This window comes from Chanodichthys erythropterus, chromosome 17 (genome assembly GCF_024489055.1).
Source record: "Chanodichthys erythropterus isolate Z2021 chromosome 17, ASM2448905v1, whole genome shotgun sequence".
Lineage (NCBI taxonomy): Eukaryota > Metazoa > Chordata > Actinopteri > Cypriniformes > Xenocyprididae > Chanodichthys > Chanodichthys erythropterus.
Window position 1 is genome coordinate 28,318,826 of NC_090237.1, and position 15,665 is coordinate 28,334,490.

Sequence of the window (15,665 nt, forward strand, 5' to 3'; positions counted from 1 at the left end):
TGTTGTTCAATGAACACACAGTGTTAATTGTTTATTAACTAAGAAATGTTCATTTCCAGGTTATGGCAAATAACAATCTTATTCTACTAAAAGCCTGTAGTCAGAACCGACATTAACAATACTTTATTAACTAGACTAAACACTCAAACTACTCTAACATTCACACACATGCATGCATACAGTTTACCAAGAGAGAGAGAGAAAGCAGAGTACAGGAAGCAAGAGGTTACAGCATTGTTTGACATTCAGCAGATCAACAGCCTTGATCAAACCATCAGTTTAGTTTTAACAGGCCCTTCTTTAAAAGGGGTAAGGATACTCAATGTATCCGATAATGAGACTAAGTTTGATACTTGCATGTCTCTCCAAGTTGAATTAAAACTGTCCTGATGCAATTTGTGGAGGCTCCCGTTGAATCTTTGCTGATATTGTCTTGACGAAAGAGAACCGGCTGGATTCAAAAGGATCTTTGGTGAATGGAAGGTTTAGGCCGAGGCCTGGCACAAGCTTGGGGTTCCTTAGAAGCTTCTAGCTTCTTACAGCATCATCTTGACGTCAGCATTTGTCAGTAAAAGAGAAGAAGAGGCGGAAGAGCAGGAAGAGAGGGTTTGATCTTGTGATCAGTGAATATAAGGGGTGAAGATGTCACACCCTCTTAAGGTGTCTGAGCCAATAAGGAGTTGCCCCCTCGGAGGGAAGTTTTACGAGTCTTTGTTCTGTAGCAAGATATTAGCATAAGACACTGGATTGGATGAATGAGAAAAGAACCCTCTAGATTCTTATAATACTAATGTGTCACAGAGTTAGTAACATGTAACATAAATTACCAAATAGGAAATTAAAGTTGGAGTCCGTAGATACCAAACATGCTGCCAATGTGATCTCAGTTAACTATACATTTGCAACTATGGAACATTCATAGTTAAAAAAAAGAGAATTAATACATAGAATAAAGCCTATAAAAGGAAAGTCATGAGATGGGAAAATTGGATACATGTTTATACATTTCCCAAGTGGTTATATAGAGAATACATAGGATTAAGAGAGTTTATTTGTCCTTCTCAGAAAGAATGAGTCACTGGTCTCTGCAAAATTCTTCCTGATCGTAAAAGGTCCAAGTATCTGTAACAGGACACCTAGTTCTTCCTGTAGTTTAGCTAGTTTGGGGTGCTAGTTGCAGTTTTAGGGGGATGGGTTCACAGAGCTTTGATAAAGTGAGTTCATAGGTAATTCATTAAATATATTAAATAATTTTGTGTGCCTGATTAGTCCAGACACTACACAGAGCTCCTCCATGAGAGATACGAGACCGGTGCCAAGCGCAGGTGATGCTCTAGCAATCATGCCCCGGCCTCTCGCCATTCCCTCACAGCTCTCACCCCGCCCTGCTTGCCACAAAGTTATTCGGTAAACTATCACTAGAATTAAAACCCTATGCAAAATATTCTTGCTCATTTAGAGCTGCAAATTTAGATTTTTAACAAGGTGCCTCTCAGAGCAGACTACACTACTATTGGTCAGCATCTTCTAACCAACTGCATAATAATCAATTAAAAAACAAAAAAACAAAAAAAAACAGGCTGTCAGTTTTGATAACTCAAATAATGTTGAGTCATGTTAGCAACAAACCAAGTTTTATCAAAATCAGATCAAATGTGTGATCAAAAATTAGCCACATCATTTAGTTGTTTTTGATATTTTTGATGAAAAAAGAACTAAGAGAGATGCGATAATTATATAAATTCTTTAGCAGAACGTTTCCCTCTTACTTGATCAGACGTGTGATTGAATGAAACAATGAAGTAGGGATTTTCACAGGTTTCTCAGTGGTTAAGTATGTCATGTATTGTATTGTGTATTGTGAGGAAGTTTAAAAATCCTTTATTGTCTTTCCCTGCATTGTGAACAAACTGAACGAAATATATTTTACCCATTCAAATGTTAACAACTTTAATATCAAAATAAAGCCAAAACAGATAGCATTTAATTCAGCTTGAATCACAAAGATTTTGGTTACATTTTATTTTGATAGTCCACTTTAGACTTCAGTAACTTTGCAAGTACATGTTAACTAACTGTCTATTAGAATGTTAGGTTAGGGTTAGATGTTAGGGTTTGGGTAAGTAGAATAAGTTACATGTACTTGCAAGTTGCAAAGTTACTTATAGTCAGTCTGATGTCTGGGGACCATCAAAAGTGTTAGCAGATATTAAAGGGATAGTTTACCCTAACAAGAAAATTGTGTCATCACTTACTCACCCTTAAGTTGTTCCAAACCCGAAGTTTTTGTTGTTCTGTTGAACACACACAAAAAAAGATATTTTAAAGAATGTTGGTAACCAAACAGTTGACGGTATGACGTCAATAGCTATTGCAACTGTATGGTTAACAACATTCTTTAAAATATCTTCTTTTGTATTCAACAGAGCAAAGAAACTCATCCAGCAGAAACTCATTGCACAAAAAAGAGATTGAGTAAATGATGACAGAATTTTCCTTTTTGGGTGAACTATCCCTATTAAGCATTCTACTAATACTCTAATGACTGGTAGTTGACATGTACAGTAGTTGCAAAGTTACTTGAATGCCTAAGTGCCTAATGCCTAACTGTCGAAATAAAGTGTTACCTGATATTTAAACATTTGAAATCTTACAAAACTGACTAAGACCCATCAAACTTTTGCAAAGTTGCATCAAACTGGCTTTATCTTCCACTCATAAATATGACATGTAGATTATGACATGACATGTAGAGCTCTCATAACTGATATAATCATAATGTAACATAATCCCATAATTTCACTCCCTCTACAGTATCACTTGAGCGGCTTGCAAGTTTGAATATGGGATTAGTTAAATCACAGATTTAAAGGGAAAGCAGCTAATTTACTGCAAGTTTGCTGAAACACTTTTAGGAAGAATTTCATTAAGGAAGCACTTTGCATGAAAATGAACAAAATTTCACAACAATAGCAACAACAAAACCTTCCCACTCAAAACATTTAATAACATACAATGACAGAGTTGAAGTCACGATGCCTGTCAAGGAAATAGACAGAAGTCATAAACCCCTTCAAACAATAGAGAATTCATCTTCTTTGCACATACGACAGATTAAACAATGGAGATGCAGATGTGTGAACATTCCAGAGCTATGAGCTCATTGGAGCTGCTGGGATGGACCTAGATCACATCCCACAATTAATAGATGCTGTAAATGATATAAAAGCAAGAGAGAGCACCTACAGAAACAACATCACAAGCTCATCTACATCATGTTCTTCAACATCATCTGCTTTGCCCTGGTGGCCTCTGCTCTGGGTAAGTGTCTTCTTTAGAAGTTTGCAACAAAAGTGATGGGTGAATATATATATTTACAAAATGCAAAACCTAAATAAAGAGCATCATTCTTGTGTCATGAACTTCTGTTCTTTATCAACAGGTTGTGGAGTGCCGGCGATTAAGCCACAGACGATTGGCAGCAGGATTGTGAACGGACAGAATGCCATCTCTGGTTCTTGGCCCTGGCAGGTCTCTCTCCAGGTAACTGTGTATTGGCCGGCTTTTATCATGCATTTGCATGATTTGTTCAAAGAGTATATGTCATGTTTTCAATGCTTTTACCTCTGAAACAGCTACCCAACGGATTCCACTTCTGCGGTGGATCCCTGATCAACCAGAACTGGGTTCTCACTGCTGCTCACTGCGCTGTCAGGTAAGAGTCTTCAATCTGACAAACGTCACATACAATAGTTCTTAATAGATGCTGTTGCTCTTGTCTTTTACAGTTAGTTTTGTCTTTATCTCTCTTTTTTTAGGGTTGGCAATCATCGTGTCATTCTTGGAGAACATGATCGTGGCTTGAATGTTGAACTCATCCAGGTCAAACTAGTGTCCAAGGTAACAATATTTAATGAACTTACTGGAACAGAGATGACACTGAAAAAAGAGATGAGTTTGCTTTATATAACCAATATATTTCTAAGCATCCAATTGTTAAGCCATTTTTAATTGTCATTTTACTCTGTTCTTTGCTTTGGACATTATCTAACAGTTATCGTACATATTTTTCATTTGTGATTCAATTATTTTTATTTAAAAATTTAAACAGTGGTGTTTTTTAATTATTGAACCCGATATAAAAAAAAATGGAAAAGCTCTATTAAGTTGAAAAGTGTAAAAATTGGTAAAAACAATAGGTCAACATCTCTCTTTCTAATCAAATATTTTATGTCATCTGTACTGTATGCTATTGTACTGCTAAAACTTGCCTTTACACATTTCTTTCTTTTTTTTTTTTTCTTTTTTTTTTGCCATTACATTTTGTCACATACACAATATAGCACAGGAAAGAAAACATCCAAACTTCTGATATAGGGTATAAGAAAATGCTTACATCTTAGTCAGCTTTCACTATTAACCATTCATCCTTATCTGTTTGTGCAGGTCATCACCCATCCGCTCTACAGAAGCACAACATTGAACAATGACATTGCATTGCTGAAACTTGCTTCTCCTGTTGTCTTCACTCCTCGTATCTCTCCTGTATGTCTGGCTCCATCAACCATCAACATTCTGCCTGGAACCCGCTGTTTCACCACTGGATGGGGCAGAACTGCCACCACAAGTAAGTCACCTCTTAGATGAGGACAAATTGTAAAAAAAATTCTGTAAAAGAATCTGTCCTTTCTGATGTCTTCCTCTCTTTGGTCAGCGAGTCCTCGGATCCTGCAGCAGACAGGTCTGCCCATCATGAGTCCTGCTGTGTGCAGGCAGATCTGGGGTCAGAGCAGAATCACTGATGCCATGATCTGTGCTGGAGCCTCTGGATCCTCATCTTGCCAGGTATATGAAGATGGATCAAGACAAACACATTCCCATATCAACTTTGCTGCTGTTTCAATCTCAAATGTGTGTTTGTGTCTGTGTGTTTCCCACAGGGTGATTCTGGTGGTCCTCTGGTGTGTGAGAGATCAGGGGTCTGGAGTCTGGTTGGGTCTGTGTCCTGGGGCGCCAGGACTTGTGACACCAGTTCCCCTGGAGTCTACGCCCGCATCTCCCAACTGCGCTCCTGGATCAACAGGACTATCGCTTCCAACTAGAGTGCCAGTCTGAATATTTCTTGAATATTTCTAAGTCTGGACTTCTGATTACTTGTCTTTGACTTCATATTGTTTTCACATTTCAGCTGTACAAATAATGAAAATGTGTCAATAAATGAGATGAAAAAATTGAATAAATAAAAAAAAAATGTAAATGAAGACTGTTGCAAAGTGTAATTAATAATCTGAACTTAAAATGATATAGGAATGAATATCGTCATGATCCACATAAAATAAATCAGCAAAATGACAAAATAATATACTCCTTTATAGTAAAGCATTTTAAAGTAATAATATAAAACTCCACTTTCACAATGACAGAAACTGATGCAAGATACAACTAAGACATAGTAACTTTCAAAGAAATGTTCTCACCTGTAATCATTTGCCTTATCAATGATGTTCTCTTACCACCAAACCTAAAAGCATGAAGATTGATGGAAACTCATGTAACACTCCGAATAGAGCGTACACTAAATTGAGGAACCGCTCGTTCCTCAAGAAAATATATTGAAAAAAAAAAAGACAGACAAAAATTTGTTTCAATCACCCAAGTGTATTATACAATTTAGAAAACTCATGACCCACAATACAACCAGCAGAAAATGTTAAAAAAGTGTTTATGCGAAAGTGAAAGTTCAACTGTAGTATGTATGATATTGAATCAGTCTCACCGGAAAATGTCCATGAATGAATGTATGACTGTCCGTGAGCAGATCCAATGTGTTGACCGAAACTGTTAAAATCCTCACTGGTAAGTAGTGATGGCCGATTTCGAAACACATGCTTCATGAAGCTCCGAAGCTTCATGAATCATTTGTTTCGAATCAGTGATTCGGAGCGTGTATCAAACATAGACTGTAAAAAAAGATGGACGACGCGACGTCGCTTCCTTCCATTGTATTGAACTGAAGCCAAAATGGGCTGATGAATGGGCGCTGATACGTTACGCAATACGTCAAAAAAAAAAAAGTTTGGAGCCTGGGCATGCGCAGAAGGAATCGTCAGTTGAGCCGGAGGCGGAGTCGCGATATCAAACTTCCGCCCAGACGACTGCGTCATCATTCATGTATTTTAAATAGACTATAAAAATTATACACAATTTAAAAGTCTACCTATAAAATAATAGGCTATTCTGTTTCTAGAGCAATAATATTTTTGAAACAGCAAATTCAGTAGATAAACTCAATATAATATGCCACTAGAAACAACTCTAAATCGTCAGAAACGGTCCTGCCATTTTAAATCAAGTTCAACTACGTTACAGGAGATCGATTGCTGTAATTAGAGTAAGCTATCATTAGTTTTGTCCTGCTAATTATTATTTTATACCCATAAAAATAATAAGTAACTGCCAGATAACGATCACCTGCTTTTTCCCGACATGGTTAACATTAGGTGTGTTATCTTAACTAATAACATTTATTAATTAGCTTATAACGCCCATATTTGATGTTACAGAAAAAAAATTCAGTGATCCGTCAGATCCTGTAGGTCGGTTAGTACAGTTTACTGCTGAACAACTCATTTTGTTGGTGTTAATGACAAAGAAATCGAAAATTAACAGTTAGGTAATACATCTTCAATCTCCCCTCGAAGCTCCGACAGTCCTCAGACAACCTGTCAATCAACTTCATGACGACACGCCCCGTTTTTATAGAATCAAATTGATAGCTAAAATCTAAATCATCAAAAAAACGAACAATTGAATATATATCAGTGTGATAACAACTACCTTAAATGACCAAAACCATCTTTCAGAAAGTTTTATTTGAAGCAGAATTTATTTTTAAGTTTTCACTGAAGTCTCATTCGACTGCATTGAGAGGGCGGTGTTTATGACCTGTACTGCATCCAGCCTCCAGGGGGCGATCAAAGAGCCCGTGGCTTCACTTTTCAGAACGTATGAGACACACCCAGTGCCCAAGGAGGTCGACCAGAAGTTGAAGTCGGCCGGGTGCCGCCATCTTGTAGCAGAACTTCACTTGCGTTAGCATCCCCATTGACTCCCATTCATTTTGGTGTCACTTTGACAGTGAATAACTTTACATCTGAGGCGTTTAAAGACTCCATTTGTCCATTATTTATTTCCAAAGATACACGACAATGTATAAAGGGCTCCATTACCTTCTATGTTACATTATGGCCCCGTAGAAACAGTTTTTGTAAAAATAAGCTAACGATTGCGTCATAACCACTTGACTCTCTGTCGCACATTAAAGAAATTACCGTACAGACAGGAGGAGAAGTGTGAGTCTGCGCGTCAGAAGCGGAAGTGCTAAAAATCGCTAAAAATGGGCTTCACTTGACTCAATTGAGTTCCAATGGGGTCGCTGTGTCCATTTCTTTTACTGTCTATGGACACACACGGTATCAAACTGCCAAAGTCACGTGATTTTAGTAAACGAGGCTTCATTACGTCATCACTGTTTCGAAACATTTCAAAACAGTTCGAAATTTCAGTGGTTCACCGGTAGAGGGCGATGATAAAGTTAACCCATGAATCATGCAGATTCACTGAGAAGCATTGAACAAGTATCTATGGTTTTACCTGATCTCTGATCAGTTTTATAAATTTGTAGATGTTTTAATTAGACATTAGAATAATTAAAATGATTAATGGTAGTTATTAATCTCTTATTGGCCTGTTTAGCTTGAGCCATGGAACAGAGAAACAAGCCTTGAAAATTGATTAAAGAACAGATATACAGTCACTCTATATGTAAGCCTAATCTTATTAGAGAATTAGTTAATTGCATTGAATAGATTTTACTTTCAATAAAACATTTGCATAGATTTGTAAAATGTGTTTTTACTGCATGTTTAGTTTGAGTTTTGTTGCATTTACACTCTTTTGACCACTAGGGGTCACCGTGGAGTCAAGTGTCAGATTGTTTCGAAGCCTTGAATCATCACGGCACATTTGATTCAACTGCTTCAGTGTTTCACGAAGCCTCGCTCTGCCCATCACTACTGGTAAGTAGTCCAAAGTCCCAAAAAACACCCAGACACAACTCCACAAGCGAGGCGGCGGTAAACTCCAAAAAGAAACAGTTCGGTAAGTATCCACAATCAGTTTGACAGACGGGAGCGAACACAGACGCTCCCGACGCCGATAACCCGGCTACCTTTAAAGTTCCGTGTTATGATCACGTGATGTGTAGGCGGCGCGGGCGCCGCGAAATCTCACTAGAGCTTGATCACATGGGTTTCACACACACATACAGGAGCAACGGAACAGGGCACAAGGTGATAATTAAAATAGATTAACAACCACACATTCTTGTTAATCATACACTAGCATAAATATCACCCTTATGTGGCAATGCTACACTCAAAAAATTTTTTCTGATCATTTTAAAACGTACTCGGTTACTAACGTAACCTCGGTTCCCTGAGATACGGAACGAGTACTGCGTATGGGGAAAGGTCTCCCTTTTTCCCCGCTGCTGAAGCCTTTTTCAATAACGCAGTGTAACTGCACCGTCATTGGTTCACTCATAGACAAGTTGTTGAACCAATGGCGGCGCGGCATAGCTGCGCGGCCTATGGCGACAAAGCGCGCGAATATTCCCGCCGAAATGGCCGGGGTATAGGGCTATATAAGCAGGCGTTTCGCCATAGGATTTCAGTGTCAATCGACTGAAGCGACGACCCTGAGCCGCAGCCTCGTGGCACGGCAAGTGACGCAGTACTCGTTCCGTATCTCAGGGAACCGAGGTTACGTTAGTAACCGAGTACGTTCCCTTTCGATACTTCACTCGTACTGCGTATGGGGAACGAATTCAACCACGCCGTGCCACGGCTGGGAACGATATAGCTTGCATTTGGCCAACCCAGAGGGGGGCCAAAAGGACAAGCGGAGGCAAAGCCTAACCGAACCCATGGTTACACTGAAGGAAGATACTTCCTATGGTGGCGTGAAGCGGGACTTGTTGAAGGCCGCTAATCACACCGACAGGACCCGAGCTTGTAAGGTCGGGACATTGAGGTGATAGAACCTGACAAAGGTGGACGGCGAAGACCAGCCGGCCGCCTCACAGATGTCTTGGATGGAAACTCCATTGGACCAAGCCCACGAGGAAGCCATTCCTCTAGTGGAGTGGGCCCTGACTCCTATGGGGCAATTAGTGCCCAGTGAGGAGTAGCACAGGTTAATAGCATCCACTATCCAACGGGAAATGCGTTGTTTCGAGACCGGAGACCCTTTGGTGCGGCCGCCAAAACAAACAAAAAGCTGATCCGACTGTCTGAAAGACTGTGATCGGTCTATGTAGGTCCTCAATGCCCTGACTGGGCAGAGTAGCTGCAGCTCTGGTTCGTCCGCCGAGGGAGGAAGAGCAGAGAGCGAGATGACCTGAGCTCTAAACGGAGTTGAGAGCACTTTAGGGACGTAGCCATGCCTAGGTTTCAGAACGACCTTAGAGTCACCAGGCCCGAATTCAAGGCATGCAGGGTTCACGGAGAGGGCCTGCAAATCGCCAACACGCTTAACCGATGCTAGTGCTAGTAGCAGAGCGGTTTTTAGCGTTAGGGGCCTGAGGTCGGCTGAACCCTTTGGTTCAAATGGGGCTCCTTTCAAGGCCCTGAGGACCAACGAGAGGTCCCAGGAGGGAATAGTGAGAGGGCGAGGAGGATTCAAACGCCTAGCACCTCTCAAAAAACGGATCACAAGCCCGTTTCGTCCCACCGATTGGCCAGCAACAGGAGCGTGGAACGCTGCAATGGCTGCTACGTAAACCTTAAGCGTGGAAGGGGAGCGCCCCATTTCCAAGCGTTCTTGGAGGAAAGACAGTATGGAAGATACGTCACTCTCCACAGGGTCTATGTTGCGTGTTGAACACCAATCAACAAAGACTGACCACTTCTGGTCGTAGAGGCGCCTCGTAGATGGGGCTCTAGCCTGAGAAATGGTATTTAGGACGTCCTCTGGGAGGCTAGTCGGCTCCCATCGAGGGACCAGAGGTGCAGAGCCCAGAGCTGCGGCTGTGGGTGCCAGATTGTTCTGTTTGCCTGAGAGAGGAGGTCCCGTCTCAGGGGAATCGGCCACGGGGCTCTCAGAGAGAGCCTGAATAGCTCTGAGGACCAAACCTGGTTCCTCCAGAGCGGGGCCACCAGAAGGACTCTGTGCTGGTCTTCTTTGATACGCCTGATGACCTGGGGGATCAGTGCGATCGGAGGGAAAGCATAAAGGAGCGTGCTGGGCCATGTGTGGGCCAGAGCATCTACTTCCTTCGAGAAAAATGTTGGGCAATGAGAGTTGTCTTCTGAGGCGAAGAGGTCTACCTCTGCCTTCCCGAAGAGCTCCCAGATCGTGAGGACCACTTGGGGGTGGAGCATCCACTCGTCGGAGGGGATGTTGCTCCGTGACAACATGTCCGCACCCAGATTGTTCCTGCCAGGAACATGAGTCGCTCTGAACGACTGAAGCCTCGGAAGAGCCCATTCCAGCAGACGTTTCGCCAGAGCGCATAAGCGGCTGGACGAAAGACCGCCTTGGTGGTTTAGGTATGACACCACCGTCATACTGTCTGACCGAACTAGAACATGACGTCCCGTCAAGTAAGCCTGAAAGAACTGAAGGGCTTTCATCACTGCTAGCATCTCTAGACAGTTGATGTGTAGATGGCTTTCCTCGTGGCTCCACGAGCCGAAGGCCGGTCTGCCCTCGCACACTGCGCCCCAGCCCAAGTTGGAGGCGTCTGTTGAGAGCACCGTCCTCCGTGAGACCGCCCGTAAAGGGACTCCGCGCTGGAACCATACTGGATCCATCCAAGGTTTCAGGGCTAGAAGACAGGCCCGATTGACCTTGAGACATAGGCGGCCGTGCCGCCATGCGCTGGGAGGAACCCGGAACTTCAACCAGTACTGAAGAGGCCGCATCCGAAGAAGGCCTAGCTGCAGCACCGGGGAGGCGGAAGCCATCAGCCCTAGCAGCCTCTGGAAAAACTTCAGAGGGAGATAGGCTTTGTTCGTGACAGATGCCGTGAGCTGCTGAATTGCCAGGGCGCGCTCTGGCGAGACTACTGCCGTCATACGGACCGAGTCGAAAACTGCTCCCAGAAACGAGATTCGTTGAGTGGGGCATAGCGAGCTCTTGGCTAAGTTGACCCTGAGACCCAGGCATTGTAGATGGCTGAGGAGCACGGATCTGTGGCGTTCCAGCTCGACTCGTGAACGGGCTAAGATGAGCCAGTCGTCGAGATAATTCAGAACCCGGTTTCCCATCTGTCTCAGAGGGGAAAGCGCCGCGTCCATGCACTTGGTGAAAGTGCGGGGAGCCAGAGACAGCCCGAAGGGCAGGACCGTATATTGGTATGCCACCCCTTCGTAAGCGAATCTCAAGAATCGTCTGTGACGGGGGGCTATCTGGATGTGAAAATACGCATCCTTCAGGTCCAGCGAGCAGAACCAGTCCTCGGGGCAAATGTGCGCGAGGATCTGCTTCAGCGTCAGCATTCTGAACTTCCGTCTCATGAGGGAGTGATTCAAAAGCCTGAGGTCTAGGATGGGTCTGAGACCGCCATCCTTTTTGGGGACCAGAAAGTAGCGGCTGTAAAAGCCTGTCTCGCTCTCTGATGGAGGAACCGTTTCCACAGCTCCTTTTTCCAGCAACGACATGACTTCGGCCCGGAGGACATGAGCGTCGTCCGGATTGACCGACGTTTGAAGCACCCCCACGAAGCGGGGGGGCCGTCGTGCAAACTGGAGCGAGTAGCCCTGGTTTACAATCCCCATGACCCATTCTGACACATCGGGGATGGCCTGCCAGGCCTCGGCACGAGTGGCTAGGGGTTGAATAATGTTGGGTGACAGACCGCCGTTGAGAGGGTCGTACACCACGAGGGGTGGAAGAGGAAATTTGCTCTTTTTGTGATGAGGTAAAAATTTGTTCGCCGTGAAAACGGCGTTTGGAGTGGGCGCAACAGGTGTGGGCCCAGCTGTCACTTGGAGTATGTTTCCCACGCCCGGAAATAAACGAGGCGGAGGGGAAATTACTCGTGGGAGCTTTTGGGGTGGTCCGGTCGTAACGGGACGGTCCCCCATCCTCTTCCTGTCCGACGAATCAGGACGACTTCGGAGGCACCGGGTCCAGCACAATCCTGGGCCGGGGTCCCTGGCGCCTCGGGAAGGGAGGGCGCTTCGCAGGGCGCGAGCGCTGGTGATGCTCCTGGGGCGGCGCTGCCTGTTTTGCAGGTGGGGCTGGATTGTTCTGCTGAGCCGGCGCAGTCCTGGGGCGGCTAGACGCAGAAGCGGAGCTGGAGCGCTTAGGCAAGAAATGCCTCATAGCCTGAGACGATTTCTGCGCGGCAGTAAAGCGCTCAGTGAAGCCATCCACTGCAGGCCCGAAGAGACCGGAAGGCGAGACCGGGGCGTCTAAGAAGGCCGTCTTGTCTAGGTCTTTGATCTCCGTTAGGTTGAGCCACAGGTGGCGCTCCAACACGACCAGGCTAGCCATGGAACGACCGATGGCCTGGGCTGCAGCCTTCGTAGCTCGCAGGGCAAGATCCGTGGCGCTGTGGAGATCTTTGAAGGCTGGCGCGTCGATTCCAGACTCATCCAGAGAGCGGAGGAGTTTGGCCTGGAATACTTGAAATATGGCCATGGTGTGGAGCGCAGAGGCAGCTTGGCCCGCCGAGGTGTAAGCCCGTCCAGCCAGAGTAGAGGTGGTCCGACAGGGCTTGGAAGGAAGGGCCCTCTTCGTCTTCCAACCCACAGCCGCGGGAGGACAGAGGTGAGCAGCCACCGCTTCATCTAGGGGTGGCAAGCGCTCGTATCCCTTCTCCTCGGCGCTGTCGACGGCGGTGAGGGCGGAGCGTAGTGTGGAGGCGGGCAGAGTAAGGAGCGCGCCACGACTTCGTCAGCTCTTCGTGGACCTCAGGAAAGAAGGGCGCTGAACGCTGGCGAGGTGCTTGGCGGCGGTCTGGCAGAAACCATTCGTCCAGGCGGCTGCGAGACGGCTCCTCTGGAGGGGCCCACTTGAGGTCCAGCTCTTCAACGGCCCTAGACAGGATGCGGAAGAGCTCGGCATCCATGCCCTGGCCATGCTCGATGGGTTTCCAAGGGAGGCGGTGGAGCGGGGTCTTCCGGCTCGCCAGCCCAACCTTCCGCTTCGGAAGCCGCAAGAGACATGGAGTCGTCTTGTTCGTCTGTTCCCCCGAATGAGACGAGGTCACTCGCTTCTGCGGAGGGACGCTGCTCAGGGCGAGAGAACAGAACGGGAGAGAGTTCCCTGGGAGGAGAGGGCGAGGCACGCGGGGGCTGGGCCGGCGTGAGCTCGCTCAACTCCTGGCGCTGAGTCGCTCTACCCCGCCGTCTTTTCCTCACCGGCTCGCGGGAGGAAGGAGACGGGAGGGCGCGAGCGGCGAGATCGCCCTCAGTGAAGAAAGCGACCCGCGAGCGCAGGGAAGCGAGACTCATACACTCGCAGTGCGGGCATGAGTCTCCAGCGAGCGCGCCGTCTGCGTGGGGCTTGCCCAGGCAAGCGGCACACTCGCTGTGTCCATCGTCGTCATGCAGGGGGGCCCTGCAAGTACCACATGAGTGGCGGGGCATCGTGAGACGCCGCTGCCGTGAAAACGGCAATTGGGTGGCTCTTTTAGAGCGGCGTTTAAGCCGCGGATGAAGCTCTCAGGCGGCCCGCCGGATGGCGGCAGGGGACACACAGGAAGCGGCCGGAAGCGGGAAGCGGGAGGCGGCGGCTCGGCGACGTCGCTAGAAGCTTCAGTCCGCGAGGGTGCCGGCGCTTTCTTCCACCGGCGAGTCCAGGCGAGTCCGCTGCGGGAGCCTCTTCAGACGGCGGCGAGAGCAGAAGGCGGCAAGCTTCTTCGGCTTCAGGCGGAGATCAGCGAAGAGAAGTAGATGTCGTCGCTGAAGGAGAAAACACTGAAATCTTCCTTGGCTGTTGCTTCAACAGCCAAGGAAAGTTAAATATTGCATGCATTTTTTTTTTTTTTTTGTACTTAAAGGTGACCTATTATGCCACTTTTGACAAGCTGTAATATAATTTTAATATAATTGCCCCGATTTGGGTGTGAGCAAAAACGAGTTGTTTTTGTGGGTGGGTTGCTTTAAATGCAAATGAGTTTGTGCTCTCTGCCCCCAAGCTTAATGCAGAATCTCACATAGCAAATATAACTCGCAAAATGGATCATTACAAACTGTTCTTGATGCAGCATATTACATATGGCAAGTATTTTGTGGATGTTTGCTAAAATGTGATTCTGAATGGGTTTGATAGTGTACTGCAAGGCTAACATGGCTAAAGTTACACACCGTTGGAGAGACTCAATAAGAATGAAGATGCGTTTATGAATTAAACAGACTACACGCGTTTTTGTGTTAAAAATGAAAATAACGAAATGGCTCTGGTCTCTGTGAATACAGTAAGAAACAAAGGTAACTTAAGCCACATTTAAAAGTACATTAGCAACTTGCTTGCAAAACACATTCAGGTAGCCAATTTGCAAACATCACAAAATAAATATATATGAAATTTTGAGACATCTTTGAGAATCAACTTCTGTGCAAATTTTACTGACCCTCATGTGTAGCATTCTAGTTTTAATGACTTACGGTCACCGTGATTTTGCCAAGTAAGACATGTTCCAAGACATGTTCCTGTATCAATATCTTTGTTGATCCTGGAACAACATTCCAATCAGCCAATCAGATCTGAAGGACAAGTTTACCGTTTATGTCAAGTTTAGGCTTGCAGCCAGGATTAGTTGCTTCTACATCAGTGTTATTCACCTATCTTTCCTCTCTGAAGTTATGGGTAGGATTAGGTTTAGGGCAGGGCTGGACTGGGACAAAAAAATGGCCCACCACAATCGGTCGGACACCACCCACCAGAGTATTACAATTATTTGGTAGAGTTATTAAAAGTACACTTAGTAAGAGTAGGATTTCTAGATGGATAATGTGCTCCATGATATAAAAGCTAACCCTTAGAACGTGGATGTAGAATACTAATAATTCTACAAAGAATTAAAAAAAAAAAAAAATTCAATGAAACAGACAGCAGAAAAACTATAATTTACAATTACAAATATACTTTGTTTTAAAGAGCACAAACCCCTGTTTAAGAATCAAACATTTACCTCTCATTGTTTAGATACTCCCCATTAAAAACAATGAAAAAGAAAACTATACTACCAAATTACTCACAAAAAACGTCCTAATAAAATGATAAGAATGCTATTCACTTGCCATAAACAACCAAGTGTTCACACCAGAGTAATAGGGTACAAGAGCTACAAAACATAACTTTTTATAGCCGAAAAGTGAGATCTAGTAGACCATCATCACGACTAACAGCTATAAATAGACACCTATAGTCTCGTTGTGAAATAAACACATCATCAGTAATATTACATTATAATAATAACCTGATTTTTTTTTTTTTTTTGAAAAATCAAATTGCATCATTTCAGGTTTTTCTATGAGAAGGGCCGTTACTGCATAAGTGAACTCTGATAGCTACAAGGGCACTGCTAACTACAAAAAACAGTGCAAAACAACTTTTGCTGTGCTATTTGACTTTAGCTGACTGAGTGACCA

At 44.7% G+C, this 15,665-nt stretch overlaps 1 protein-coding gene across 1 annotated transcript; it reads left to right on the forward strand.

Moving 5' to 3' along the window:
* The first annotated feature begins 3,275 nt into the window (after window positions 1-3,275).
* On the forward strand, window positions 3,276-5,102 carry LOC137004595 (chymotrypsin-like protease CTRL-1). Its single transcript, XM_067365075.1, has 7 exons — window positions 3,276-3,321; window positions 3,443-3,543; window positions 3,636-3,715; window positions 3,819-3,900; window positions 4,447-4,627; window positions 4,715-4,845; window positions 4,941-5,102. The coding sequence occupies exons 1-7, from the start codon at window positions 3,276-3,278 to the stop codon at window positions 5,100-5,102; spliced, it is 783 nt and encodes a 260-aa protein (XP_067221176.1).
* The last annotated feature ends 10,563 nt before the right edge of the window (window positions 5,103-15,665 follow it).

Coding starts and splice junctions, on each gene's coding strand:
- LOC137004595 (XM_067365075.1), top strand. CDS start 3,276: ATGTTCTTCAACATCATCTGCTTTGCCCTGGTGGCCTCTGCTCTGG. Junction 3,716..3,818: donor GCTGCTCACTGCGCTGTCAG/GTAAGAGTCTTC, acceptor CTCTTTTTTTAG/GGTTGGCAATCATCGTGTCA. Junction 3,901..4,446: donor AGGTCAAACTAGTGTCCAAG/GTAACAATATTT, acceptor CTGTTTGTGCAG/GTCATCACCCATCCGCTCTA.